This window comes from Falco naumanni, chromosome 4 (assembly GCF_017639655.2).
Source record: "Falco naumanni isolate bFalNau1 chromosome 4, bFalNau1.pat, whole genome shotgun sequence".
NCBI classification, from domain to species: Eukaryota; Metazoa; Chordata; class Aves; order Falconiformes; family Falconidae; genus Falco; species Falco naumanni.
Genome location: NC_054057.1, coordinates 849,253 through 876,762, shown reverse-complemented (window position 1 = coordinate 876,762; position 27,510 = coordinate 849,253). Strand labels below are relative to the sequence as shown.

Genomic DNA, 27,510 nt, shown 5'->3' with positions numbered 1-27,510 from the left:
ATTCTAGTGTTTGCTGTTAGGAAACTTGTCAACAGCTGGCTGAAGTCTTCATTGCTGTATGTAAGCCAGTTACCACTTTTACTGTCCACAGCCAGCACAAAGAATGTCTTAGTGCTCTGAGACTGTTTTGTGCCCTCTCTGTTATATTCTTACCTCCCTGATGGTTTACAGAAATCTTTAAGAGGTTCAGAGCAACATACGGAGGACTCAACAAGGATGTGAAAGGGTGACCACGTCCTGAATGATCTGGTCTAGGTGCTACGGCAGTTTTTTGTTTTTTTTGAAAGAAGTGACAGAATTGCAAGAAAGCTGTCTTGCAGGCCAGGACTTGAAAGCGTGGTAGCCAGCCTTGAGGTGCTGGCTGGAAGATCACGTGACAAAAGGAACTGGAAGCTACAGAAAAATGGGGTCTGCTTTAATGGTTCTCCTTCAGTGATAAGGCAAAAAACTGGTCAGGAAGAGATGATCTTGGGACTTGATGCAAAGAGCTGAATAGAAAAATGCTGGGAAAAGATGACACAGGGATCTTTGTGGTTTTGCTGAATAAACTGTGGATGTTTAAAAACCTTTTTAGAAGGTAATTTCTGTTGCTTGTTATGTCATAAAAGATGGGAGTAATGAACCAGAGTCGCAGCTTTGGGGGAACTCTTGGAAAGCATGTGTTCCCTACAGGAGATTTCACAGAATCAGTGCTTGTTTCAGGCCCTCGGTAATACGGTCCCCTTGATGTAGGATATATGATCTTTGTGGCCAAGGAACTGGGGGTGTACTTAAAAATTCTTGGTTTGGGCTTTAGTGCACATATTTAGCTCCTGTTCCTCAGGAGCCAAGTATATACATAGGACTCCAAAGTCAGGGTCTTAGGAAGGTCCCGCTTTTAACTCTGTAGTGTTGTAATGGGAAGCACAGTCTTGCTAATGAAACTCCCCCAGCCCACATTCACAGCACACTGTGCAAACATCATGGTAAGGTTACTGTCTTGCCCTTTGGCAATGTGCTTACAGCTGCATGATCAAAATTTAGCCTTTTAAAATTTTTTTTTTTGATAGACAAGGGTTGGAAAAAAAGACTCCTTAATGGAACTGGGAATTGAGTTTGAAACTCCAACGGAAAGGGCCTTTGTTAAGTAGAGTGGATCTGTGGAATACTGGTGCAAATCTAGTAGGGAAATGCAGCCAATATTTGCAGTTTGAAAGGATTTTTCTGTAAAGTTCCCTTATTCATTGAAAGTGTATGCACTATGCCAATACTAACTGAGCATTTTCAGCGTTGTCTGTGGTTGCGGGCCAGAGCACAGATCTGAGCACAGTGTGGGGAAATTGAGGGTCATCCCTCTAATGCTATAGCTAAGAAATTCTTCTCTCTTTCCTGTTTCATTCTTCCTTAAGTCTTGCTGGTTCTTCCTCTTACACTAGGCAAGTCTTATGTGTAGAGAAACTAAAAACGTTTCCTTCAGTCTGTCTGACTGAAGAGTTAATCTCCACCCCTTCATCCAACCAATGTTAAGTTTGCAAACTGGATGAAGATGCCTTTACTTTCAGCTTGCTTATGCCTTTCTCCTGTCTTCCAAATCCCACTCAGAGAGGTTCCTTTTCACAAGTCCCTCAAATTTTGGTCAGGTGCACAGAGTGACACTAGATTTCCAGTCTAAACTGAAGCATCCCCTCGCTGTGGACCTTGGCAACAGCACTTTCCAAAGCACTTGCCTTGAGACAAGGTAAATGGCTGCATGTTCTGTGTGCCAGCTGCAGGATCTGGACATGTTCCTGCGCTACAGGTGAAGGGGCCTTCTGAAGCATAGGTAGAATTGTTGAGGAGGAGGAAAAGAAACTGATAGCTTACTATTAACCTTCCTCATGCCCTGTCTGTTGCTGAGGTTTAGACTGTAACCTTTCTCTTGTTTACCAAAAATGTTAGTCACTGTTTTCACTGCAGGCACATATGGGATTAGAAAGAAACTGCAGAAGAAAATTTGCACTCCTTGCTTGCCTCTTTCGTGTTAAATCTTATTTCTGGATGTTGAAATATTCTGCTGTATCAGTGAGGCTTCCTGGAAGACTTCAGGCTCTGAGGGGTGGATCTGGATACTGCGCACACTCTACATACTTTCTTGTAAGCTTTTCGACTTGCCGCCGCGGATGTGGTTTCTGCTGATCATGAATAGGTGGATCCGGTGTGCTGAAGAACCTGAGCATCTAGTACTGAACTCACAGGTTAGCATGGTTTCCTGCAAAATTTTGTCAAAGTAGTGACTTCTGCTACCACGCATTCCTATGGTCCTTTGATCCAGAGCAGTATCTACTTCAAAAGCCAAAGATAAAACAATGCGAGTCTTTTGACTACAGCCAAGCATAGACACTTGCAGATATGACTTCATAAAGTGCTGCATCCACCTAGCTTGTGTTGAAATAGAAGAAATTTGCTGCTGGTTGGTATCTACTGAAGTAGCTCTTTTTTTTACTTTTTCAAGTCTAACCTCTCAGATCTGTTGGAATTGACTCAAAGGCTTCGGAGGTGTTGAAGAAAACCTAGAGCTTCTATGGGTTCTCTCTAATTTTGACTGTCTGATGCCAAGACAGTTGGTGTTTTAGTATTAGTGAAATTTTGGACTCCTCTTAATGTATTTTGTTGGAAAAAAAGGGATACCACCCCAAAGTTAAGCTTGTTTGCCTATCCTGGGAAATAAAGAGAACTTGGACAGAAGTTGCCAGTAGTTCAGATGCAAGAGTAGAAACCAGCTATGCTGAAATTGCCTCAAAAGATGCTTTTTCTCTTTGTAATTCTGAAAAACCCAGCCTGTGCAAAGATACTGAAATGAGATTACAGTAGCAACATACTTGCATGAAGTTTGTTTCTCCTGTTCCTGTAGGTACAGTACAAAGGGCTGAAACTGGGGATGTTTAAGCAGTATAGAGATACAAGCAAACAAGAATATTCAGTGTTACAAAACATGATCTGGGTGAGAAGGCTGGTAAAGACAGAGGGAAAAGTATGGTAATGTGTCAGGTAAATAGTGGGTTGTTCGTTGTTTTCTGGGCTTTTTAAAAATTTTTTTCTGTTTTCAAACCCAAGCAGGTTTACAGTGGAGAGGGGAAAGAAAATTTCGCTTTTCGTACCTCCAGCTACCACCAACCAGCTACAGGCTGTGGCCTTACTGGCAAAGGTGAATGATGCTGGGCTCTGTAGTTTTCAGATTTTCATAGTTACAAGAGGAAAATTTTACATGAAAGAAAGGAGGTGAACTGGGGTGAAGATTCAGCTCCCCTGGCTGGATGTGCAGGGTAGGGAAAATAAATCCAAATCCTAACAAAAATCTGCTAGTAGCAGTGCTGTGAGTACCTGTAACTCTGCTGGTACTTGCTGCCCAACTGCTTATCGTAGTCTTGTCTTCCATTTTATCTTTGTAATTCAAAGTAGAAACCATGTTTTTTCTGAGTCCTTGATATGCATCATGTATTTTCAGTTGTTCATAAAATAATAATGCTAGATGATGTGTGGTTTGGTTTCACTACGGTTTCTGGTGAGCAGGTACCTTCTTCAGAAATACCACCATGCTGTTGTACTTGTCCTGCAAGGTGATCAAAAGAATGTTCAGGGATCCCACCATTTCTTCTGTCTCTGAGTAATGAGTTTGTGAAGGGTCTGCCCTGGTGGCACAGAACACAAGAATGCTTTTATTTTAGGGGCTGAGGCTCAGGTCATATTATTTGTCTTTGTTTTCTTTTTCTCATTTAATGAAAATTTATTTTTTCATATAAGAATAACAGTACTGAGTTTGACTAAGATCCATCTAGCCTTGTATCATCTTTTGAAGGCAAGCATATCTGATCATCTCTTTCTGGGTTTAAGCACCTAAAACTATCAGGTGAAGTATTTTGTTCTTACCAAGTTGAGCTGAAATTTCAGTGCTTTTAAACTCTTTCCAGTAGAAGAGACTCAGCTTTGACTGCAGATTCAGCTGCTCCCTGCTTGCTCACCATGACTTGGTTTGGAAAAAAACCACACCTAAAACTCTAAATCTCTTACTCTGCAGTGCAAACTGTTGTACAGCAGTTGAGATTATTTAAAAGCATCAGCTCTCTTTGAACAATCTTGGCCTGTACTCCACAGCATATTTTGATTTAGGGGGCTACTTACTTATTGTCAGGCTGTATGCCTTTTGGTGCAAAAATGTGATGCTAGTTTGACTTGGAAAGAATGTTCCTGTTCTTATGAAATACTTAGGTTTTTTCTGCTACCTGTTTTAGTGTGTTCATGCAAATTGGCAAAACCCCCTGCTGATTCCAAGTGTCAAAATGTGAAGTAAATGAGGTAAGCGAGTCTAAAAGGGGTAGGGGTTTTGTCTGCAAACCTTCATGATTCAGGACAACAATTGCCCATTGCCTGAGAAATGTTAGGAGGAAATTGCTCAAAACCAAAGGCTTGTTTTTAGAGTAATGCATTGCAAAGCTGTTTTCCTCTTCTGTGGAAAAAGATGAAACTTTCTGCGCTGTGAGTAAAAGAGTGTGTATGATTCGTGATGTCTTGTGACAATGCAAGAAATGTAGCAATGAATACACACATTTTTGTGTCTATAATAATGAATACACAGTTTCATTGTATTTTTCATCTGCAAAGTGCCTTGTTTTAAAGGAGGGCAGTCTTGATTTCTGTGTAGCAGATGCAACAGTTGGATTCGCCAAGATCTCTGACAAAGCTGAAGGCTTTAAAAACGGCTTTTTTTTTTTTTTTTTTAATGGAGAAGGATAAGGGTGCTACAGTCCCTTTTGGGGATATCTGCTCTGGTTGATAGTGATGGACATGGTTGGGCTACTACTACCCGGTTTAAGTCTGCAGCCCAATATGGTAAGGAAGCCAGTGCAGACAGTGGAAGCTGTCTACTAAGCTACAGGTAATAAAACATGGGATTTTTCTAAACAGAACCATTGTCTGCATGAACACTACTGGGGCCAGTTGTGTTCTGCTCCCATACACCGCAGCCTGTCTGTGTGCGACCCTCTGCATTTACTGTCACAAGGGCATGTCTGGCTGATGGGTCTGTACAAGGTCTCATGTACTGGATCCTCAGCCGCTGCTCTTGTTGGAGTACACCCACCTAGCTTGTGCAAGTCACTGCCCATGCAGATATGGCTTTTTCTGTGAAGGATCTCACTGATCTATTTATTTTTTTTTCACTGTTGTGTTGTTTCACTTTTCCTAAAGCAGTAATTTTGCGGTCTTGTGGCTTCAGGTCTAGAAAACATAGCAGATTTTTTTAGGAGGTGTCATCAAAATGAATATTGATACTAGCTACCTATTTGCTCCATTGTTAGGTAGTATCAGCTTTTCAACAGCTATTTCTTTAGAAGTGGTTAACGTTTCTAGAGCTTTTTTAACATTTTTTCAGGAACATGGAAGCCTATACATACACAGTGGTTTATGTTGGCATGACAGTTCATAAATTTGGGCAAGTGACCTCTTGAAAATCCAAGCCACCTTCAGTCACATCATATTATGACTGAAGTCTTTATTGTGAATTACCTTACAGAAAAGGTGGGTGTTATTTTTCTGACACAATTAGTAGTTCCCCTGCGTATGTACAAACCTGTTCTTGAAAGTTTAGAGAAAAAAAAAAAGTATATATTCTGCAGAACCTTGGATATTTGGTGCTGACCTTGCTTTCTCAGTCTCTGACACATATTGTTAAGTAACTATCGCTTAAGAGGTGCCCTTTCATGAACGCTAATTTGATGTTTTATTGTTTAAATTTTATTTACATAATCCCATTTTGTTAGAGTCTACAAAGTGGTGTAGTTTTTTACACTACAGAAGCAACAAAAGTTCATTTGCAAGGCAAATTCTCATGAACAAAGTCCGTAGATTTCAAAAAAAAGAAAACAATAAAACTCCCTTTTTCTCTGTTAATCTTCCACAGTAACACTCATTACTGAAATTTTGCTTCCAGTGCTAGCTTTTTTCTAAATTCTGGCATATTCCTATGGTTATGTGGGATAAGGTACTGATTGAGCAGTGCAGTGGATTTATTCTGTTAGTTTTAATAAAGACTAGTGTGTTAAACAAGACAAATCCATGAGTTCTTTCTACAATTTTTGTTTACATGAGGACTTTGAAATTATTTTCCCCATCAGAATCAAATTAGTAAGAGTTCAGAGTAGAAATAATGAAATGTATGTCAATAACGTTGAAAAAACACTCTGTGCTTACTCTAAAATAGTTTTAATATGAAGTGGAATCACGATGCAAACAATAGCATTGGTTAAAAGGTGTAGATTGTTAGCTAATGCAGCTGCTGCTAAAAATCTGTTCTTTCCAGTGTTCAGATTTTCATGGAAGCAACCAAACCATAGAATGGTTTGGGTTGGAAAGGACCTTTTAAAGATCATTTAGTCCAGGCCCCCTGCAGTGAGCAGGGACATCTTCATCAAACTGCCTTTTCAAATGCAAAATGTTCTGCCAGCGTAGACACAAGAAGATGGGCATCCTACTTGGGTGACCACTTCGTTGGAGAATGTGAGCTTAAGCTGGAGAGCAAGTTGATAAGTTTACTCCATGTGACTGTGGGAGAGGAGGTTGTGGTGTGCACATTCATGCAAAAAGCCAGAGCAGGAGCAGATGGGAGCCAGCCTCCCCGTGGGGGGGTGGGGGTGGGGGGTGTTGGGTGTTGGGGTTTCCCTAATATTTCTGAGGAAAGGAAGCGAATACTGACCTGTGTTATGCAAGGATGGGTTGGTGAAGCAGAACTGAGGAGGAAGCAGCCTAAATCCAAACTTCCTTTTTCTTTCCTTTTGTGGACTCTTCAGCCCCTTCTCTGTAGCGTTGCAGGTTTTTGTATGACACCTCATGCTATGGGTTTCACTTTTCTGGAAAGTGTAAACAAGATTTTTTTGATAGCAAGGGTAGACCTGTGCTCTGCAACTTCTTAGCACTCTTTGTCTGCAGGACCTTGCAATCACACAGCTTTATTTTCTTCCCATTCCTGGTGCTTGTGAATGAGCAGCAAGGGCATAAGCAACAGGAAAACCCATGCTTCTCTTTGTTCTCTGTGTGTTTTTTACAGCTTTCCCACATACTTCGGTAGTGGAAAAGACAAGTCATTCAGAATGTGGTCATAGTCTTACTTGTGGTCAAATTTCAGTTTACCAGTTATAAGCAAGTACAGAGAGATCAGTTGTGGTCTGTCTTCACTTTAAGACACTTTTGTGTTACTACTAGCTGGTACTGCTCTTATTTGTGTGTGATGGTGACAGGTTAAAAGTCAGGGAGGGACCCTTTCTTTGATCTACCTGCCCAAACCACAATGCTTCGATGGAGACATTTTAAGGAGTGCAAAGTCCCTGTGCAAAGAGACAAATAGGCTTTTACTGTAGGGTTGTCCATCTGTTGTTTCAATCACTGTCCCAGGTGCAAAAGTCTCTTCCTGAACTTGGATGCTTGGGGTTTCTCAGAAAATGCTGATCAAATGCCACTGGCCTTTTTTGAGCAGAAGAGTAGATCTGATAATGTCAATCTTCCTTCAGTCTTTGTTGTCTTACAGGTTGCTGGCAGCACCGAGTGTACCTTTTATGAGGGTTTCATATCTGTGGAAACATCAGATTCTTGCAGATCAGATTCTTGATTACTTGCTGTAGTTGTTAAAAGCAAAAGCAAGGAAACAAACTTCTTGGAATTTCAAAAAATTTGTAATGCTTTAGTAGTTCTTATTTTGCAACACCTGAAATAACAAAAGGCGTGCAATATGCAGTTACCGAGGTATGTATACTGAATGCATGCTGGTACTTGTTTTGAAACAAGAAACCAAAGCCCAGAGAAACTTCAACCCATCCAAGATGACCTGAAACAAAAAAACAAAATGAAAAAAACAACTGGCACAAAACCTAAAGGAGTCTGATGCGTTAATTAATCACTTATTTGGGCTGCATTTACACAGAGGGCGATTTTTTTTGTCACATGCAAACAGGAATCCTTGCTTTCTGATGTTCTAAGACAGACAACACCATCTGTGCCAGCAAAGAACAACTTTTACTGGAAGATGGCGTTAGCTTTGTCTTCATCCACTTACCTTCAGATACCCTTCATATTAACCTGTGGTCTTCCTTGCAGAATCTGGATCCAGACAGGGCCTTTCCTGGCTGGGTCATCTCAAATTTGACTACCAGAAAAGGCACAGTATGGGCAGCTCTTACCTGGAATGCCCCTACCCAGCCTGAAATGTGAATCTTCCCCAGTGAGAGCTAGGAGGGCCCTGAGATTCTGACAAAAATGTGCTTTGTGCTCATAATATCTGAGCTCTTGTTCTGTGCCTCACCTCCCCTAGCTGTAAGACAGCAGCTTTTAAAAAAATAAGGCCAAGTGGCCAGTGATGCAGAAGCGAAGACATTAATTATTCTTTTCAGTAGAGATATACCATATACATGCTGCCATTTCTGAGCGTTCAAAGGAGGATCAGAAATAAAGAGGAAAGCCTGACTGTGGCCTGTGAGCAATATTCTTTTGAGGTGAGCATGTGAGGGTTGTGTGGAGAGATGTGCTCTGCCAAGAGTAAGAGAACAGCATCATTGGTTGGTCATGCCAGTGGGGACTTGGCAGGAGACTTGGATTTTGATGGTCTGGAACAGATGAAGGGCTTTTCTACTTTTGAGCCTCATTTCTGTGAGAAGTGTCTTTGACTCAGTGACTGTCCCGTAAGATGGGATTTTGTTGACTTTTCTGATGGGCATTGCTGCTGCTGAATGACTGTGAAAAAGGAAATCATCCTGGAAGGATTGATCCCGGTGTCTCCTCCTTGATAATGCCTGCTCCATCAGGAGTGATTTCTCCATGACTGCCACTATCCCCTGCATATGTTATTGCTGTGTTACAGTAAGATGACTGCAGATATGACCAGCACTATATGACCTTTGAATGGTCTTATCAGTTACGCGAATGCTAGAAATCTCACCGCAGTTATATTGACTATTCGTTTCCAGTCTCCTAATCAAAAGTTTCTCTCATGCCTGGAGTAGTGGAGTCCTGTTGGGTTCTTTGTCAGCATTGCCTTAAGCTCCGTTTTGATGATACGGCCCTTGATTTCTACCTGTAAATCAAGTAAAATGGAATTGTTTGCGTAAGGGATGGGAATTAATATGGCTGTGTCGAGAGAGGTATTGGGTAAAACTGGAGCTCCTGGAGGAAAAGGTGTGAGTGTAGATCCCTGCTGGCAGTTTTAGACTGGAAGCATCCTGGTAACGGATGAGCACTGTAGTGCCTATTGAACTGTACCCTCCTTCAGACTAGGTGTGCAGAGCTGGTGCTGGGACAGTGGAAAGTAGTAATAGTACAGGAAGGAGAACAGCAGTTCCTCACAGGCTCTGAGGAGCAGACTGGGAGGAAGCTGCTGACCATGATGCTGCTTCTGCACAATTAAAAGGGATGAAGCCATTTTTCAGAATAAAAGATAAGCATGTAATGTTTAGGGAGTTACTGTGGTGGCCTAAACGCTGTATGAAAACAAACCAACCAACTTGGTTTTCACCGTTTCATCATAATTTGTATTTAATATAATTAAGCTGATTTTTCCCCTCATCTGTCTTTCTGTGATGGCTTAGCACAACTGAAGAGAGGACGCAGGCTGGCCTTCCGAGGAACCCTAATGTAAAACTGTGGGTTTAAGAATGAGTCAGCTTTGCTTCACTCAAATGTCTGTCCATTGCCTTTCATGGTTCAGTAGGTCTGTTCATACCATCATTCATTGCTTGGAAACTCTTGTTCAGCTAAAATGACACTTTTGGTCAACTGACACTTTGAAAATCCCAGCTTTATTTTTGTCTGTATTAATACTACTATCTCGTCCTTTCTCCTTTCAAATCCCTCTCTCAAAAGAGGAGTGGCATTATCCACTGTAGCTCGGGGCGTGGGGGAGGAGGATTTGTTCCAGGTAATAGAGGAGAATGCCGCCAATGTTTGATGATCTCCCAGGGTGTGGGTTCCTGAGCAAATCACTTAAGGTGAGCTCCCCCTTGCACCCAGTTCAGCAAACCTGCTCAGAGCGCAGTTTTCAGAATGGTTGCTTGTCCAGCACACGCATTGTAGTGATAACTGGGAGGAGTGGAAGAGGTTTTCTGGACAGAGATGCAAAGACTGCATTCACCCAGAGGGAGATCTGATGGTGCCAGGCACCCTCTGCACCAAAGGCACGTGTGTGCAGGCAGCGGGGGCACAAAGCGACGCAAGGATGTGCAGCATCTTTGAGTTCTGCGTGGAAAAGGGGCTTTACGCTAGCTCTGTTTATGGCGATGCTGCTGGGTGCGGCCTGTGAATTCCACACATGAGCAGATTCAGCACCCTTCCCCACCAAAGGGTGTGTGCCCAGAGCCGGACCAGCCTGCAAGCTGTTGGCCATCTCAGTGCCATTCCTCAACACTGCTCTTAGCTCTGGCTCTCTCTTATCTCACGGTTTTCTCATCAAGGGCCTATGGCTTCCTTTTTGCTTGCTGACCATCATTTTGCCAGGCCAGCACAGGCAGCCCTTCCCCTGGTCTGCAAAGATTTCTCAAAAGGACCTGTTTATTCTTATTGACTAGAGGAATCACAGAGTAGGACCAAGAAAAAAGTAACTGCGGTGCGCTGTCTGCCTTCCAGGTTAGTCTATGCACTTGACTGATGAATAGCTCAACAGTTCACGGTACCTGTGCTCTCAGTATCACATCTGTGAGGACAATGTGGCATGCCAGCTTGGCAGCGACATGCTGTTGGGTTCAGTGACATCTGTGAAACTTTGAAGCACCGAACACTTGCAATTTGTCATCCTCTTCCTTTTCAAAATAGGTAACAGATGGCTTTGCCCACCCCTTACAACAGTTTTTCCTAACTGGTTTACTCAGTGGCTTGTAAGGTTTTGAGTAGTAGTATTTTATTTTCTTGGGAAGACACTTCTTACCACAAGGAACATGTTCCACAGCTATTCTCATTGTCTGCATTAATGCAGATCTTTACTTGTCAGTGAAGAACTGCTAATGGCAATGCATTCCCAAACTTAATTATGATAGACGTGTGTGTGTGTGCATGAGTATTTAAGTGTGCTGCTTTTTATTTTCAGTCTTGTGTCGTGAGTGAGGTCACATGAAGGTGAGCTTCCACTTACATTTCTTATTAGGGTGATGAGAACAGTGGCACTACAACATTTTTACTTTTCTTCTCCAGCCCTTTCCTGATGCATTTGAATGTCTTGTCTGGTCTTTGCAGCCATAGCTGAGTGCTTTGTTATTGATAGCCTAAGAAAAATAAGGCTTCCTGCTGAATGGTGGTTGTCCAGCAAAAAGACACACTAGAAATATCTTGAGATATCTGTTTTTCAGCTCTTACTTTGTCTGCTACCACATTACTGATTTTTGTCTCTTAATTATTTTTGTGCCAAAATCTAAACATTGTTATGTGAGTTTCCTTCCTGTTCCAGATCTCTGATGAATGTCATGTAGATCTGTGAGTGGCTGCTTGGGGCATCACGCTCTAAACCTTTTGCTGTTATCAAACGCTAGGATTCATTGTGTGTTTTCTAAGTTATGACAAAACCAGTGAATGAAGATTGAGTCTTGGGGTTAAGTACTTTTGGAACAAAGAACATTGACTTTAAAAGAAACACTTTTAACCAAGATGCTTCCAACTTATTCACACATGCTGGAAAATAATTTTTTAAAATGCTTTTTTATTCAAAAATATTTTACACATTTTCTAGTTAATTTTGGATAGCAATTCTGTATTTTAATTACAGTGATAAAGTAATTCAGAATGCCCATATATACACATACACATAGGTATATGTGGTGACTTGGACACCTAAGAGAAAACGTGTCTATAAGACTATGTAATGCGTTTGCTTTGCGTCTTTGTGCACATAAAGAATTTTTCTGTCCTTTTTCTTAATGACTGAGGGTGTATCCTCCCCTGAGATGAAACGTTTAATGGTAAGAGGTATTGTTAATAGCTTGCTAATAGTCAGAGCGAACAAGTCCTACACAAATCAACTGTAGAATAAAGATATGGTAATAACCATCCTACTCAAACAAATATATTTTCCAAATGCACATACTGATAACAAGCAGCTCTCTCTCCTCTGCCCCTCTGTGTAGGCCAATCTCTGCCTTGATGCTTGTGAAGAAGCAGCACAGCATATAGTGCTTTGCTGAAAGCCGAGGCTGCTGTTAGGTCTGAGCAGTGATCTGTAATTGCAGCAGATAAAACCTGCACGTCTATCTCCCACATTGCACATCTAGGACACTTTCTGTCATAACATTCAGAAAATCTAGAAGCAGAAATCAAAGCTGAAGTAATTAATTATCTGGCAGTAGCTTATTGTGAAATGCATGTGCATTTGTTTAGCTTTTCAAAGTTCCTGCTTTTGTCAGTTTGTTTGGTGGTGAGTTCAGTGGCTGATCTGAAACACATTACAGAGCATCTTGATCCCCTGTAGATTGCGTGTGGAATGAATTAGTAGATTCAGTGTGGTAAGTGATGTGAACTCCGCACCACTTGCAAATAACTCCAGGTAACCGCCAGTTCTTAAAGAGCATCTTCAGGTACTTCTTAAATTTTTCTCCCATGAAGAAGTAGATGACCGGATTGAGGCAACAGTGAAAAAGGCCGAGGATTTCTGTTACCTGGAAAGCATAGTCCAGATTCCTGCTCGCTTGACAGTCTCTAATGACTCCCACAGTTTCCAGCACTTGTAAAAAAATAACAATGTTGTAAGGGGTCCAAAAGAAGAAGAACATGATCATGACAGCAAAGATCATCTTCACAGCCTTATTCTTTTTCTCATTTTTACAGTGAACTAATGTTTTAATAATCATGGAGTAGCAGAATGTCATAACTATAAAAGGGATTAGGAGCCCTAGAATGTTGATTTCCAAAGTGGAAAAAAGTTTCCACGTTGTGAAATTACCTGGATATCTCAGCTTGCAGGTAGTATAATTGTGTTCATTAAAAGATTCTCTAAATACAAGTTCTGGAACTGAGGCCGAAAGAGCTACTAGCCATACAACAAGGCTAGTAATCAAGCCATGGAAAGCAGTCCTTGCTTTCAAAGAAAACACTGCACGAACAATTGCTAGGTATCTGTCTATGCTCATAAGCGTAATAAAAAATATCCCACTGTAAAACCCAACCAGGTAGATCCATGAAATGATTTTACACCAGGGAGTTCCAAAAACCCATTGGTCTATCGTGAAATAAGACCAGAAGGGCAAGGATAAAACAAAGAGCAAATCAGAGATGGCAAGGTTTAGCAGGTACACATCAGTCATGCTCTTCAGCCTCTTGTATTTGAAGAGGACCACAATGACCAGAACGTTCCCTGTGAGCCCGACCAGGAATACTAGGCTATACAGAACAGGTAGGAAGGAGGCTGCAAACCTCTTGACGCTTTCCTTACTGCACGGTTTTGGAGCATCATTGTAATTATCGTAGTAGTCATAGAAGGTTGAGATTTCAACTTCAAAGGACTCTGTACTTGAAGAACTCATGTTTTCCCCCAGTTCCTGAGAAAGAAAGAATATAAAAATGCTAGTGACTTTCAGTGCCTGAAGACCGTGTGCTTACTCTGCAAGCCTGCATCACTAGCAGAGACTGACTGCCAGTTCCAGCACGCTTCTCATTACAGGTTCTCAAATGCTATTTAAGCATTATGGGATGCATAGGCGCACTTGCAAAATATACTGTCCTTAACGTGCATGTGCATAGTCCTTGGAACACTGCAACTCGGATGTCAAGCACGCAGAGCACACTGTTCAAATGGTGGAGAGGAAAGCAAATAATAAGGAAAGGTACGGGCCACAGGTACCAAATCAGAGAGGGAGGAATCCTTTGGGATAAAGTAAAAAGCAAAGGCACTATTCACAGCAGTTCAGGATTTCACCCGCTTTCCTAATCAGACAAACATCACTGTAAGAAGTTTGTCTTCCTAAGTTGACCCTTCTAATAAAATTATGCTTACTGAAAGCTGATGTGAGTTTTCAGTCAGTGCTGTTTTCTGTGGCTAACAGAAATGTGTCATTTTCATACGTACTTTTCTAATAGGCAGAGACAGTTTTAAGTGATGTTAGTTTGAAGTAACTAACGTGGACACAGCGCGACTATATTGCTTATGTATTACTTTGTGTGTTATTCCCATAACAGCGTCATTTTTTTTAGCCTACTGTACCAAAATTTTTCTAAGTCTGAGTTATGTTCTTCCCCTTTATTTTTTTTAATAGAAAACAGAAGAGTTGAGTATAGTCGCTTTAGTTGTCTTTGCACTGTATGTTGTAACAAACATTGACTATCATTAACCTGACCCCTTCTGTGTGTAGGTAGTTCCAGGCATGACACCTCTCTGGCCTCCAGTTCCGTTCTGTTATACACAGAGAAGAATTTGATCTGAATTACGAGTCACAGGGTCAAAACTGTTTGACGCCAATGGTCTAGACATGACAGTTTCCCAACAGCTGCACCTAGACATACCTGAATTTAATCTAGATTCAGCATAATATACTTAAATATTTAAAACTGAAAACATGCTCACAGAACACACATACACCCACTTCTGATGATGCAGGATTCTTTAAAACTGGTTTAAAATTTACCTTAGCAGCAGCAAAAGGTAAATGAAAAAGCATTACATTCACGCACATGATGAGTATACGATACACAACTGTTTCAGCAACTGCAGTTTTTTAATTTTACCTTTTCCTTCCTTCTCAGACGATGTGAAGAAGCTTCTTTGCTCTAAGTGTGCAGAATCACTTGCTTCTCACCGGGTAGCTCTGAGAGGCAGGTGCTGCCCGCACAGCGATATCCAGCAGCTGCAAAAAGCAGATGTCACTAAATAGCTGTCTGTCTCTTAACGGAAACTTTGTACTTCCTTACAGATTGTATCACAAGTGCTTTTCTCCCCAGTGCTCATAAGAGCTGGTCCCTTAAATTCGGAAATAAAATTAAATAAAATTAAAATCTTAATGTGTAAGAAATGTGTAAGAAAATGCAAAGTTCCCACTGAGAGCCTGATTACTGAGTTAAAACAGCTTCATTGTACGCAATAATCCTTAAAATAGATGTCACTAAGCAGCTCACATTCCCCAGAAGCCTTATTCTTTCTTATGGGTTGTAAAATGCATCTTGACGTTTGATTATTCTATTCTGCAATTACCTGTAGTGAGCAAGAGGAGGAAGGCGCTTGGTGCGTATGTGGAAGGGGTGTTTCTAGTCCCCCTCCTTCAGATAACTGATTTTGCAAATTATGCTGTGTACTTGTAGAAGAAATGAGCTGTATAGATTTAGTAGGGAAGGCTCCTTTTATTCATTGTTGTTTGATTTTCCTAACTCCTATTTACCTTGCTAAAAAAAGAAATGAAGGCATGTTAAATTCATGCTAACTTTTTGCTTGATGTCTCCTGTAGCAGGTTTTATGTACAGTAAATCTACCTCCTATCGCTGGCCTGGCACAAATGGTCGTAGTGGTCAGAATACCATGTAAGAAATGGCATGTGTGTGCATGACAGTGTAAGGGCAGAGGGTGCTGAGGTTTGCCATAGTGCTTGTCACAGGGGGAAGCTCAGCAGCTTTTATGAACTTCTCCTGAAAGTGCAGTGGGCCCTGTCTGTCTTTTGGGGGATCCTGGAAAAGGAGAAGGGAGAACAGAGGACATGTGCTGGCGAAATGGGATGATTTAGGGTCCTGCCAGCAGAACAGCTGTGCTAGTAGCTGGCAAGTGCTGCTCTCCTTTATGTTACAGTAAAGGCCAGTCAAGAGGAAGTAAAAGCCATTTCTCAACAGGGGAGGCTGCTTGCTTGTTCACAGGGGAACCTGAAGAGACACAATGAGAAGCAGAAAGGTGAAAGCTACAGGAGGTGGTTGGGAGGGTAGAAAGCATCATAGATCTCAGTCCGGGAGAGGCTGTATGTCTTGTAGTTTGACCTCCGGTGTTACTCTGCACACGGGTATAGCTTTTGTTCAGTTATGCTGTGTTGCTATTCCGTATGCCTCTGACGTTGTTACTCTGTCCAATGACTTCCATTTGGCTGAAGTGTTTCTTCCAGAAAAGCTTGATGTAAGGACAGCATGAGATGTGGGACATAGTGGTTTCATGTTTCGCCAGAATAAAACAATTGTATGGGAAGTAGCTTCTCAGTCATCTTTCACAGGTTGTATCTGTATTTAAGTCTGTCACTGCAAGATGTTCCTCCACTGCAGGGTATTGCTCTGCAGATCATATATGTCTTCTCTTCAGTTTGCTAGCAGACCTTTAAAGATGTCAACATCGCGTGAGCAGGCAATGCTGTGGTACCATTTTCATCAGCTCTGCTCAGAGAAACTAGAAGCTGTTCCTCTTGCTGCAGTTGTGTCTGTCCAAGGGCCTCACTAATCTCTTCTTTGATGTGTTCTCGTACTAGGGGCACAAGTTCAGCTCTTCACCCACAATTACAAAGACCAAATCTTTCTTTAAGCATCTGCTTTTCAGGAAAAAAAAACACCTTTTGCTCTGCAGGCATTGTTCTTTCTTAGTTTGGGCTGTAATGTTTTTGGCTCAGTAAACCACTATGCATCTGTGTGCTTATCTTGTCCCACTCAATATTTTCTACTCCATCAAACTAGGCATCTCCTTTGAATTTCATCAGTGGTAGGTTTTCTTGATTTCCAGATGAAGTAGTGAATATAAGTGAATCCAGATACAATCTCTTTTCTAGCCTGTAAGAACACTTCTTAGTTAAGGGATGATTTCCCATCATCAGCTACCTCTTGAGATCTGGTGACCTGTCCGTAGCACACATGCCATACTTCAGATATGCTTCTGATCTTTCAGTCATACTGGTAGCAGGGACCAAGTCTGCATCCTTATGAATGCCAGTTTGGCACTATTCGTACGACAGTGGCCTGGAGAAAGGACCTATCTGACATATTGCCTTTTGCCTAGCACTAGAATTCCCAGCAGAGAATGCTTTCTAAGCAGCTCTTTGTATCTGCTTGCTGCCTTGGGGTGAAAGCTGGGCTGCTACCACCGGAGGAGTAGGGCAACAAAGGCTCCTTCTCGCACACCTGTGCGACTGTGGTGAGGTGGAGACGAATGGCTGGACCACACTGTCTTGCAAAGCAGTGGCTGTGTTGGAGAAGCCTGCCATACCAATGCATTTCATCCTGCATAAGCAAATGAGAAGGTCTGTCTTTGTAAGGAGACTCGGCAAGAGGGGGTGTCTGCAGAAAGAGGAATGCTCTGCCACAAAAAGAGGAGAATGGTTGTGGCTGCAGATGGTGAAAACTTCGGATGTATGAACTCCAGAAAATGAAGCTAAAAAAATACCTGCCACTCATGCAAATCAAGAAGATAAAAATGAAGCCTGAAACACCTGATAGCTTACAGATGAAAAGAGTCCCTGGGAGAGCCCGTGAGGAAAACTACAGAGAAGACAAACATAAAGGAAATCTCTAAGCAAATGAGATGATGCAGAAAATGGATGAGAGGTGTTGTGAGTGAAGATCCTGCAATGGCTTGGAGAGAAAGAGGAGTGAAAGGGACTAAGCATAACTAGTCCATAGTAGAGGAGCTCTGAGTTCCCTTCTAACGTGGCAGCATGTCTTTTTTTCATCTCCTATTTGGTGAAGAAGAACCTGGCACAGACTATCAAAGGGGGAATAGCAGGAGGCAGCAAGGCTATGAGGAAAGGGGGAAAGGATCTCCGTGAGATGTAGAGGATGTTGCTGTAAAACTGACAGATTGGCAGGGGAAGGTGAGAAGAAAGAAGTCGTCTTACCTCTTTGCTAGATGGTATCAGGTATGTGGCACTGACCAAATAAATCATGAGAGTGTGGAGAAGTGGACCAAACCTGATTTGCCTGACTGGGAGGAGATTAACCTTTTTTATGGGATGGAGAGAGGCACGCTAAAACCAACAGAAGGGAACTTAATAAAAGCAAAAGCAGAACAACCCACACCATGAAAACCTTGCTTATCAACAAAAGATATTTCAGCCACTCCCACTTTTACGGAAAGTCTTAGCATTAACTTGCCATTATACAGGATGCTTAAGAGTCTTGCCCAGGGAAGAACTAGAGATGGATGTTTATCTAATCTGCTAGTTAGGCTGTAAGATACTCACCACTGATACGCCAGTGCACCATCCATTCCCTCTGATATCAGTGTTGGCCATAGATAAGGGTTCGGAAGTGTTTATTGGAGAAGTTCTCATCCAGAAGAGACTGCCTCAGGAGAGAAGCAGGTGATGGCAACTAAAGATAGCCAACTATTGCATGAATCAGTATTTTCACTGATTGTGTGGATTAGCACAGGATCCAGGCCACCAGAGTCACAGCTGGATAAACAATTACCTTTCTCAATAAACTGTTGTCTTCATCAGGTGGCCAACCCCTTCTTGTGTGGTCAGGCTTTGTGCAGTTCTTTTGCAATTCCAGTGAATTTGAATCGCAGTTTGCATATGTGTAGTTCCCACCCTTGCTCATTAGCAAAGTGTTTGTGCCACCTCTTCGTTGTGCAGTTCCTTTCTTTGTAATCTTTGCTTTATTCCATATTTCCTGTGCATGACTAAAACTGCAGCAATCTGAGAGAGAACTAAAAAAAAAGGAAAATGAATTAATTTCCTGTCTACACGTTGTCCCAGGTGATTCACTCATAATTTACCTCAAATCTTTTTGAACATACAAATTCCCTTTGGCTGAGACAGCTGTTTGTGCTGACAAGTGAGAGATTTAAACCCAAAACGTCTTTTCCTTTCTCAATACTGTTAAGTTGCAATTCCCTGCGTTTTTTTCGTTCAGTGGTCCAGTCCTAGGAATTCCATTGTTTGTGTCCACTGGCAATTCTGTGAATGGTATTTGCCGTGGTTTTCATCAATGTGATTTGTTTTTTTTTACATGTGCTGTGCTCACAAAGCTGCTGTATTCAGAATTCCTCATAAAAAAGAACTGAAACTTTAAACCTCAAACATCACAGAAACAATTTGTATTTACAAATGCTGAGTTTTACTTTGTGTTTTTTCTTTTTTTTACAGAATCACTGCTGCAAAAAACATGAGTTGTATTCTTCCTAAGTGTGAAATGAGACCATAAGGAACTTTCTTTGTCTTGTTCAGTGATCTGTCAAATATTCCCAAGATGTTTCTATAGTAAGATGAGAGATTTGGGCTGTTTCCACTCTGAGGAGCAGTTGATACCTGAAATAAGTTTTTTTTTCTTTTTTAAATGTCTCATCTATTATCTAAACATCACTATGTTGTCCCGGTTAAAGGCTGGTCGCTCCTAAGGAGAAAAAAAAAAAAAAAAGACAGGGCAGCAGTGAATAACAGAGGTCTGCTCAGGCCAGTCTGTTTGGTGCTTATTGCAGTGAGTTTAGATACAGAGGAATGATGGCATTCTGGCATACAGGCTTTGGTTTCTGTTTGCTTTGTGGTGGTCTCTAACACTGTAGTTGTTGGTCATCTTAAAAAGCTTATTAAATGACTGGCCTTATCCTAAACATTTGCACAACAAGTATCTTTGCAGTCTCTCCTGCCATGGTCCTTACACAGCAGTTGTAACACAACGCAAGCTGGTTAGAAAAACCAAAGTATTTGCAGAGGATCAAGACTGAGAAAGAACCAATAATTGCTCTTATAAGTTAATCTTCTTTCTATGTTTGCTGAGACCCAGGAACTGCCATCACACAGTAAAAGCCGTTTTGCTGCAAGTCCTCTTCAAGACAAGCTGTACAGCCAACTTCCATAGTACTCAGTTCACTTTTAGTAGCAAGGGATACCATTCAGGGCACTGAAATAAAACTGTGATAGCAACAATAAAAGGTTTTCATTGGAATGTCTCTCTCGTCTTGCGATTTGCAAGATATTCTGATCTGTTCTGTGAATCATTGATGAAACTGCTTGTAGCAAATGTAACATCCACGGACTCTGTGAATATTAAATTTGCTCTATAACAGGCAAATTAAAAAAAAAAAAAAACTCAAGAGAAATTGATATTTCTTCCAGCAGCAGAATGTAGTGACTAATTTCTTCTTACTTTCCATAAACATATATTCACACTGTGTTTGTTCATCAGTGACTCCAGTTGCTGGCCTGGGGTGTCCTCCTTAAATGACTTTTAAGCCCAGTGTTTAATAATACCACCCTCTGGTGGAAATGCAAAGAAATCATTGACACTAAAGAAGGGCAGAAGCAACGGCAGAGCAAGCTTAGGACAGAGGGTCCCGCATGAGCAAGGGTTGTTACAGGGGTAGTGAGAGGTTATGGTGACTCTGGAAATACTTGGCTCCAGGTGCTGTTAGCCTTGTGTAAAAAGATGTATGCCACTGCCTACAGCTGCCTTTTCTGGATCTGACTTACCTTAAACTCTGGTCTGTGCATTCACTGTCTTTATGGTATCTGGTGTTTTGTCCACCCCTTGCACAGAAGCCTTCTGAAACCTGAGCTACCTGGAGGATCTGGAGAGCAGGGACCAGCAATGAGACCAAGAAGAAGGAACTTAACAAGAGACCAAGTGGTGGTGAGCCTTAATGATTCAAATGAGAGTTCCCTTAGAAAAAATCGGCTAACAGCAGTACAAGGGTACATGTTTCCTAAGACAGGACCGTAAGGAGGAGAGGGGCTACAACAAAGCAAAGACTCACTGAAGAGGGGCTCTGAACCACTCAGGGGTTATAACCTGGTCAAATTTTAGTCAGCTTTAATACTACCATTTACAAAATAGACAAACCCAGCTTTGAGCTGCCTCAGACCCCTTCCGTCCAGGCTAAAGAAAATGTGCTGGTGAAGGTCTTTCATCTTACTAGAAGGTCTGGTGAGACTTACAGAATGGTCAGGGCTGGAAGGGATCTCTGGAGATCATGTAGTCCAAGCCCCTGCTAAAGCAGGTTCTTCTAGAGCAGGGGTCCTCAAACTTCTTAACCAGGGGGCCAGCGCGCGGATGAAGTGGCAGGCAGTCATCTGCGGCTGCTTGGCTTCCCCCCCCCAACCCTGGTGGGGGGGTCTGTAAATACCAGGGGCCGGATTGAGGACAGGACCCTGGGGCGCTGTATCCGGCCCACGGGCCGTAGTTTGAGGACCCCTGTCCTAGAGCAGGCTGCACAGAATCATGTCCAGGCGGGTTCTGAATGTCTCCAGTGAAGGAGACTCCACAACCTCTCTGGGCAGCCTGTGCCAGGGCTCTGTCACCCTCAGAGTGCAGAGGGGTTTGCTCACTTTCAGAAGGAGCTGCCTGTGTTGCGGTTTGTGCCCGTTGCCCCTTTGCTGTCGCTGGGCAGCACTGAAAAGAGCCCGGCCCCGTCCTCTTGACACCTGCCCCTAAGATATTTGTATGCATCAGTAGGATCCCCCGTCAGTCCTCTCTTCTCCAGGCTGAACAGGCCCAGCTCCCTCAGCCTTCCCTCACTGGGGAGATGCTCCAGTCCCCTCATCCTCTTTGTAGCCTCCGCTGGACCCTCTCCAGTAGTTCCCTGTCTCTCTTGAACTGGGGAGCCCAGAACTGGACACAGCACCCGCAGATGTGCCTCACCAGGGCAGAGCAGAGGGGGAGGATCCCCTCCCTCGACCTGCTGGCACCGTCCTCTTGATGCACCCCAGGATCCCACTGGCCTTCTTGGCCACAGGGCTCACTGCTGGCCCATGGACAACTTGCCATCCACCAGCACTCCCGGGTCCTTCTCTGCAGGGCTGCCCTCTGGCAAGTCTGTCCCAGCCTGCACTGGTGTGTGGGCTTGTTCCTCCCCAGGTGCAGGACCCTACATTTGCCTTTATTGATCTTCATTAGCTTCTTCTCCACCCAACTCCAGCCTGTCCAGGTCTCACTGAATGGCAGCGCAGCCTCTGGTGAGTCAGCCCCTCCTCCCAGTTCTGTATCACCCGCAAACTTGCTGAGGGCAGACTCCATCCCTTCATCCAGGTCACTGGTGAGTCAAGTTGACCAGGACTGGACCCAGTACTGACCGCTGGGGAACACCATTAGCTACAGGCCCCCAGCTGGACTCCGTGCCATTGATCACAACCCTCTGAGCTCTGCCATCAGCCAGCTCTCAGTCCACCTCGTTGTCCGCTCATCTAACCCGCACTTCTGAGCTTACCTATGAGGATGTTATGGGAGATAATGTCAGAAGCCTTGCCTGAGGTCAAGTAGACAACATCCACTGCTCTCTCGTCTACCTGACCTGTCTTTCCGTCATGTCCCTAGAGATGTCCTAGGGAGATGTCCCTAGGAAGGGCTGGAAGAGCAATTCCTGTGCATGCTTAGCCAGTTCCCTACCCCTGAGTGTTTTTAGGCCATTAGCACTAATGCTTGAGGCCCTCCCAGTGGGAAATGCTCCCTGTTGCTGTGTGCTCCTGCTATAGCCAAGTTAGGGTCTATATTGCTCAGCAATTGCTCTGGACAAACGAGATGTCAGTGGGCTGGGGACAAGGGTGGTGCAACAACCTGCTCCAGGTGCCTTTTAGACATACCATGTCCTTCTAGTTTGCTCCTACCTGGTTAGAACCTGGAAAAATAATTGAAGCTGCAGCTCAGAGTTTCAAGCAGTTCTTACATGTAAGGAGCTGTGCTGGTTAAGTGTGTAGGAAATTGCACATAGAAATAGTAGCACATGTCTGGCACTAGAGGGAGCTCTCTTGTCGGCAGATGCGTAGAACGAGCTACTGTTCCGCTTCCTCAGCTTCCTCGTTGTCTTCGAATGTGCCCTGCAGATCATGGCCATTGCAAACTGTGCTGCTGTTCCTTTGTGACACAGTGTGGTGGGCTGGTGCCCACCAAAGCTGCCCTATCACTCTCCTCCTCAACGGACAGGGGAGAAAAAATATAACAAAAGTCTTGTCGGTCAAGGTAAGGACAGGGAGATCACTCAGCAGTTACAGTCACAGGCAAAACAGACCTGACTTGGGGAAAGTTAGCTTAATTTATTACTATCAAAATGACAAAAAATCCCACTTTCCCCCCACCCCTCTCTTCTTCCTGGGCTTAACTTAATTCCTGATTTCTCTACCTCCTCCCCCCGAGTGGCACAGGGGGACCGGGAATGGAGGACCAGGAATGGAGGTTACGGTCAGTCCACCACATGTTGTTTCTGCCACTTCTTCCTCCTCACACTCTTCCCCTGCTCCAGCGTGGGTCCCTCCCACGGGGTGCAGCCCCTCAGGCACAGGCTGCTCCAGCGTGGGTCCCCATGGGGTCACAAGCCCAGCCAGCAACCCTGCTCCAGCCTTGGGCTCCTCTCTCCACGGGTCCTGCCAGGAGCCTGCTGCAGCACAGGCTTTGCACAGATCACAGCCCCCTTTGGGCATCCCCCTGCTCTATCATGGGTTCCTCCACGGGCTGCAGGTGGATACCTGCTCCACCGTGGACCTCCATGGGCTGCTGGGCACAGTCTGCCTCACCACGGGCTTCACCACGGGCTGCAGGGGAATCTCTGCTCCAGTGCCTGGAGCCCCTCCTGCCTCCCCCTGCACTGACCTGGGGGGCTGCAAGGATGCTGCTCTCATGCATTCTCACTCCTTTTGTACAGCTGCAGGTTTTTTTCACAGATTGCCCCATCCCCCAACCCGCTTCTTAAATATGTTCTCTCAGAGGCACTACCACTGTCACTGCTGGGCCCAGCTTTGGCCAGCGGTGGGTCCACCTTGGAGCAGCTGGCACTGGCTCTGTGGATGTGGGGGTAGCTTCTGGCATTGTCTCACAGAAGCCACCCCTGGAGCCCACTGCTACCAAAACCTTGCCATGCAAATCCACTACACACGGTGCTGCTGGGTTTAACTTTAATGTAGCAATTGCAACGTTTATGGGCTACATGCAAACTTCTTGCGGGAGAAATGCAGCTTCTTTCTGTTGCCTGCATTATCCCAGCATATGGACCTATATGCAGCTGAACTGTTGGGCTGCAGCTGAATATGGAGCAGTGACAAATGTGTATAACTTATCAGAGACTTAAAATCTGAGTGGGGTGGAGAACAGACTGTCCTAGTTACAGCTTCAGTTGGTAAGTAGATAATATACCCTGTATAGTGAAAAAGCTGTGGCAGAGTCTTCGCTTGCATTCTCTGTCCCATTCACTAACCTCTGCCTTCAGCGATATAAAGTTAATGTGCTCACACTTGGAAGTTTGGTAAATGCAAACTGTTCTTCACAAGCAAACCATTTCCCCCATGTCCAATGGGAGCTATTTTACAGTATTTCTTTTAGAAGGGAAATGACAAATGCAACATATTAAATACAGACATTTGTGTATTGAATATTAGTGTAACAAACATAATTATACAGAAACAGTTAGTGTGTATTCTTTTCTGCGTTGAAACCAATGTGTCAACACTGACACTGCAAAACCCAGGGCTTGAGGTTTGGGTGTGTATATGTTGAAAACCAAGCTCTTGCAGTAGTTAGCAAGTGAATTAGGAAGTTCTTATTAACAATGGCAACAGAATTATTACCAGCTTCAACAGAAGCTGTATGTATGTGACAAGTGTCAAAAAACATCCTTTAATACTTACAAATTGTTCTCAATTTTATCTTCAATTACCAAATTTAAATTTCCAAATAGGAACTCTGGAATTCACAGGTTTTCGTTAGAGTTCCTGATGTCTTACAGAGTTAAGAAGCTGAAGCGCAAACAGTAAATCTTTGAGCAGGACTGGGTAAGTCCTTAACACAGAAAATATTTAATTCACTACTAAAATGTAGCCATTTTAGAAGTGGTGTGTAAATGGCCATTGGCAAAGCCCTGCGCAGTAGCTACAGAGCTACTTGGGCAGTAGCTACAGAGGAAAACTGCTGCCTGCTAGGAGCTGCGAAAGCAGCAGTGGGTAGAATTAGTGCAACTTCTAGAATTCAGATGTGGGGAGAATAAAGCTTATAAGTAAGATTTATTTGGAAAACTCTCTGTTTTTTAGTGAAAGCAGGATGTGGGACTTGCACGGTTGGGTCTTGTCCCCTCATTGACAACAGGGTGTCCTTCTAGGACAACACTTTTGTATTACCTATGAGATCTCAGTGAGGGACTTGCAAAGGTGGTAGAGACAAAATGAAAATGACAGGACTGAACCCGTACCCAGTGTGTTTATAAGTAGTTCTCTGTGAAATACAGCCTTAAAACTTTGAACTACCCTGGACCAGGACTTCAGATCCACTCCCACCAAATTCTAAACCCAAAGGAAATACATGGGTAGTGACTCCTTCTGATGCCACTAGTGAAAATGGTGGCTTTCACCACTGAGCAATTTCCGAGGTCAATATGATGCTCTGACTGGCTGCATTTCTAAATTTTCTGTGCAAGTTAAAAACTACAAGAGTTAATGAAAAGAATTCAAAGTGACCATGCTCAACTTAAAAATGAAGAAACATCAATTCTATGATTTTGGGACTGTGATATGATATTTGAATGAGAGGGATTTGCTGTAGCACCTAAAAAAGATACTGATTTCCACGTATCTCATTACAAGCAGTTTGGCTAAATATGTGTCTTGTTCATTCTATTTATAAATTGAACATGAAATATAGTAGCGAGCCTGCAGAGAAAATTTGGATTCAGGTTTTATTAGTTCCTCAAAACATAGCACAGCTGGGAAAAGATTTATGTTAAGTGTCAGAGTGATTCTCAAACAGGAAAAAAAGGTTTCATGATGAAAAAACAAGATGCAAAGATAGCTCACCACCTCTGAAAGCCCCAAAGCCCAGTCCCGCCACCAAACCCAGAGATCTCTTGACCTCCTTTTTTCACAACCAAGTACTATTCAATAGATAGATTTAACGAGAGAGAGAGAGAGTGTGTGTGTGTGTGTGTGTGCATGCGTGTGCGCGCGTGCATTTTCATGTTAGCAAGAGTCTGTCCTTAATTTATGGCAGAAGAAAAGGTTTTATCCCATGCTGAGAGACTGATTTACTTTCTTAGGTGTAATGGGTAGGGACTGGATGTCGCTGGTCGTCAGGGATGTGTTGATCCAGGCTAAGGATGTATGCGTTATTACTGCTGTACATAGAAAAGCGTATGTTGTAAACTAGCTGGGCAGTTAGAAAGCACCAGTTTCGGGCTGCAGAGGTTTTGAAAGAGAAGTAGTATCTTCAGATAAAGGCTATGATTAACTGAAAGTCCAGTGGAGGGACTTAAAGAGACATCAGTGGGCTTTCAGTCAGGCAAAGGATACCTCAAGGAGTGTAGTGTATAAAATCAGCAGAAACCCAGGAAGCTACACAATATTAGGTGTCACAAGTCACAACAGAGGCATGGAGTGGGCAGAAGCTGCGGGGCTGCAGCTCTCCATGCACGCTGACATGGTGCAGTACAGTGAAGAGCAGCAATGCCTGTCTCAGCTGCAGTTGAACCCAGTCTTGGTAAAGTTTGTTACCAGTTGTCCTCAGAGCACTGTATGTTTCATGGAGGCTGAAGTTTTTTAAGGACAATTGCAACAATTCTTCCTGCTAATGCAAAACAAAACAAAAATGTTGATTTTGGTTTTCAAAGATTTACCACTTCTGCTATGAGGAGGCATCTGCATAAACTAGCTATTCGTTACGGAGCCCGATGCCTAGAAACGCCTGAAGCTTTTAATTTCGTACAAATGCTCAAATATTGAGCAATAAGACCTTGCACATAAATAGCAAATTCTATGTAATAACTTGCAAATTCGTGGCATAAACACTGAAAATATTATGCTGACAAACCTTGAAGTCTTCCATTGCACAGTGTGGCAAAGAAGACAGAAGAAGTGCAGGTTGTCAGGAGGGGCCCTTGACCTGTGGAAGTGACGGATTTTTGCAGGTGCAGTTTCACAGATTGCAGCTTGCAGAGGACACAGGCCTGTTAAGGCAGTTTGACTCACAGTAGCAAGTCTGCACTGCCAGAGGGAGATGCATCTGGAAGGGGTGTGTGCTGTGATGCACTGTGCTGGTGATGGGTAGGGTTCCTGGGAAACCACTGGGGTAGGCAGGAAAATGTTCTTTTTTCCTAGAAAGCTGACAGAAGGCTCTGGGCTTGCACCTTTCATTCTGGAGACAGCACATGGGTTATATTTAAAAGCATCTTTTACTCTTCCCTACTCAGTATTGCACCATTATCTAAAAAATAAAAGGGAAGTTAAATGAACCAAGTGAGATTACATTGCTCAGCCTGTCAATCCACCCTCTTCAGACCAGTTTCATGCAGATGACTTCTTGTTTAGTCTCACCGTACCTTCCTCTTTCTTTCTGCACATCTTAGCATTTCTTTAAAAAAACATTGTAAAAACACCATTTCTTAAAAATACCACTTGCTTGGGGGTGGGGACAAAGCGAGCTGTCTTATCTCACTTGCTTAGGCAGACTGAATTTTGAAAAGTAATTTAATTTTGAGTGACACTCATACTACACTTAAACTTACGTATTTAGAGTCTGGAAGTCCACTTATAGCTGAAATTTTAAAAGTTGAGAATATAGAATATATTTATACGCAAATACAAGCCATTTTATGAAAAGGCTATTATACTGTAAATTGTGCTGAATGTTCAGCAGCAAAAAATGGAATATTTAGTATTTGTGGAATTATTGCATATGGAA

At 43.0% G+C, this 27,510-nt stretch overlaps 1 protein-coding gene across 1 annotated transcript; it reads right to left on the bottom strand.

Annotated features, from left to right (window-relative positions):
• Positions 1 to 11,715: 11,715 nt before the first annotated feature.
• On the bottom strand, positions 11,716 to 20,035 carry LOC121087820 (C-C chemokine receptor type 4-like). The gene is made up of 2 exons (XM_040593261.1): positions 14,695 to 20,035; positions 11,716 to 13,511 (listed from the first exon to the last, which is right to left on the bottom strand). Exon 2 carries the CDS (start codon positions 13,494 to 13,496, stop codon positions 12,420 to 12,422), a length of 1,077 nt encoding a protein of 358 aa, XP_040449195.1. The 5' UTR covers positions 13,497 to 13,511; positions 14,695 to 20,035; the 3' UTR covers positions 11,716 to 12,419.
• Positions 20,036 to 27,510: the final 7,475 nt, after the last annotated feature.